The sequence below is a fragment of the Penaeus monodon genome, unplaced genomic scaffold (genome assembly GCF_015228065.2).
Source record: "Penaeus monodon isolate SGIC_2016 unplaced genomic scaffold, NSTDA_Pmon_1 PmonScaffold_15189, whole genome shotgun sequence".
NCBI classification, from domain to species: domain Eukaryota; kingdom Metazoa; phylum Arthropoda; class Malacostraca; order Decapoda; family Penaeidae; genus Penaeus; species Penaeus monodon.
The window spans coordinates 4,539-7,500 of NW_023644363.1; the positions used below are offsets into that span (position 1 = coordinate 4,539).

At 33.2% G+C, this 2,962-nt stretch overlaps 1 protein-coding gene and 1 long non-coding RNA gene across 2 annotated transcripts in view; both read left to right on the plus strand.

Moving 5' to 3' along the window:
* The first annotated feature begins 918 nt into the window (after positions 1–918).
* On the plus strand, positions 919–2,236 carry LOC119569444 (transcription initiation factor TFIID subunit 2-like). The gene is made up of 5 exons (XM_037917604.1): positions 919–1,000; positions 1,147–1,201; positions 1,325–1,488; positions 1,637–1,853; positions 1,991–2,236. The coding sequence occupies exons 1-5, from the start codon at positions 963–965 to the stop codon at positions 2,234–2,236; spliced, it is 720 nt and encodes a 239-aa protein (XP_037773532.1). The 5' UTR covers positions 919–962.
* Positions 2,237–2,445: 209 nt separating this feature from the next.
* LOC119569445 overlaps positions 2,446–2,962 on the plus strand; it is a 621-nt gene continuing 104 nt past the window's right edge. Inside the window, exons 1-2 of the long non-coding RNA XR_005228259.1 lie at positions 2,446–2,575; positions 2,722–2,806. This is a non-coding gene — a long non-coding RNA (uncharacterized LOC119569445). The remainder of the gene's footprint in view (positions 2,576–2,721; positions 2,807–2,962) is intronic.

Here is a 2,962-nt window from a genome sequence, read left to right on the forward strand (position 1 = left end):
ACCCTTTGATTGTTTCATAATGGCCCTTTTGCAATTTTTATCAATTTTTCTCTTCCTCAGACACTTACTCTCCATTTGATCTGTTCGCCCTATACCTTTAACCTTTTCTCCTTTTACAAATCCCCACTGTATTCCATTTGTTCCCCCTCTATACCCTTTTCCCTACCATTCTGTCTAACAGCATTCTCCAACCTTTGACATCTAACATCTTATCCTAATCTTTAACTCATTTCCACCCTTTTCACCACAGAACTTTACCATATTGCTAAATCACCTTTGATGTCTAGCACATTTATTTCTTCTAGCCATTCTAGATGGATAACAACAGAATAAGGCATGGAGACCTAGCTTTAAAAGATCAGTATTTAGTGCTCATGCTGCTTCTTATTCCAGGAGTACATGTTTGTCATCTTGCTAACCATATTTTTACAGAAATAATTGAATAACATTGGCAAAACTGTTTCTTGTACTGTATGTTTTTTTTTGAATTATTATTACATAGCACGCTCTTATCAATCTGTAACAACAAAAATCAGATTCCTCCTCTTTTTTTTTTCTTTTCATTTCATTTCACTGCTATATGGATAGGTATGAAGGAATTTTGGCATTGATTAGTAAAGAGGGGAGGCTTAGAACTTTCAGGGATGAAAGTAAATGGATAATGGTGCACTTTCTCCACTTGAACACAGTATTGATGATTTTGACATTTTCCGGTGATTCCAGGCAGAAGGGTCCCCTTAAAGCTTTCAAGAAATAGGGAGAGAAACTAAGATGAAGGATTTGTAAGTCAACTTTGTGTAATGTTGTTTATATTGTTGGCAAATTGTATTTTTGTATCTTGTATTTGATTATTTATATGATACTGAAAGTTTGCTTATACTAATTTAATTGTTTTTGCCTTTCTTCAGGTCATCAAAAAACCCAAGGTTTCTGGGGAAACCAAAGGCCAGAATCCTCACAAGATGAAAAAAGACAAAGAGATCTTAAAACCTTACAAATTATAAGTATCTGAAAAAACTTTTCATTAGTTTTAATGGGAAAAGTATGTTCTATATTGCTTATGTGTTAGAATGAAATAACCTTACCTTTTTATAACTTTGTTTTAAGTGTTATAAATTGTAAATGCTTTTTGTTTTGTTTCAGCACGTCTCATCAGATTCTGAGTTTGACAGGGATAAATTTCACTAGGCAGACAGTCATTGTAAGTAACTGTGTATTTTGCTTTGGGTTTTCTGTTGATATTGTATTATGTCTGACATTGAATAGAATCATAATTAAAGAAACTGATGTAGCAAAATTATATGATTATTTATTTTAATTTCAGGGATTTACTGAACTAACATTAATCCCATCTAAGGACAGCATCCGATACATCTGGTTGAACTGTAAACAATGTTGTGTGTATCGTGTGACTCTGAATGACACTCTTGAAGTACAGTTCCAGTACTCTGATCCACTTCTTGAAGTATGCCAGCAAGATTCCAAACAGTAAGTGTGGATATGTATACTGTATGAAGCATTCATAATTGATCAAGGAGTATGATTTGATGTTTAAATGTTTAACAGATACAGCATTTTCTTATAAGGGAACCTTGTAAAGAAAGTAAATATAGATCTTTGTGTAATTCATTTGCAGGAGGAATCTTGAGTACCTCAACAAATCCCAGCTAACAGGGGTTACTGCAGTAGACCCAGAGATAGGTCGAGGAGAACTTGTTATAACAGTTCCCTTAGAAGCTCAGAATATGATCCAGGAAGGGAAACCTTTACGTGTTGGAGTTGAATTTTCCCTGGAAAAACCTCAGTCAGGTTTGCATTTTGTGGTGCCTAACACAGAAGGAACATTAGTTGAGGTAATAATGTGCATGTGTTTATGTATTCATATCATTTTGTTCACCTGTAATTTTGGTTTATGTTCCAAACATTTTGCTGTAGAAAAACATTTTTATATTTTATTTTCAACTATACTGATATAGATATTTGTTTTCAGAAAGGGGCACATATGTTCACATATGGCAATGAAAATAGTGCTCGATTATGGTTTCCCTGTATTGATACTTGGAGTGAAGTATGCACTTGGAGACTGGAGTTCACAGTTGATGAGTTTATGACAGCTGTAAGCTGTGGTGACCTCTTAGAGGTTGTCTACACACAGGATATGAGACGGAAAACTTTCACTACTATCTTTCAACCCCAACATGTGCCCCAAATATTGCTCTTGTTGTTGGGTAAATGATTAGACATCCAGTTGTTTTGCCTTTGTCTCTTGTTTTGTTGAAATAAAGCATATTACTCTAATTTTTTCAAATAATATGTATTTATATTAGTGTCATCTGGGTTTATTTGGACAATATGGATGATTTGTTGAAATGCTAATACATGTAACACTTAAATCACTTTTTGTCAATATAGTGATGTATGATCTGTCTATTCACAGACCGTTTTAGATATATGTAGATCCCTTCATGAATGAGATCACCCATTTTTGTCTCCCTAATTTGCTGCCTCTCATGAAGGCAACAAGCAAGTACCTTCATGAAGCTTTTGAATTCTATGAGGAGCTTCTTTCAACGAGGTGAGGCATATTTCTATCTATTTGTTTCCTTGTAGTTTATAGACTATTAATTTATTTCTTCTTATATTCACCATTTATTTAATGTGTACATTGAGAGAAATGGTTACTTTAATTATGATTTACTGATTCTTTCCATATTGTTACAGATATCCTTACTCATGTTACAAACAAGTTTATGTTGATGGAAGCATATAATAGTCTTCACTCTTATGCAACCATGAGCATTCTTGAGTAAGTAATTATATTTGAAAAATATTCTGTCTGTAATTTTAACAGTTTCTGCATATGTTCTTGATTACGGTGTATAATATTCCTTAGAAATTTTGATTATAATAACCCAAACAATATTTTTGTAAAGAAAAATATAGATCTGTCCTTTATCATTCC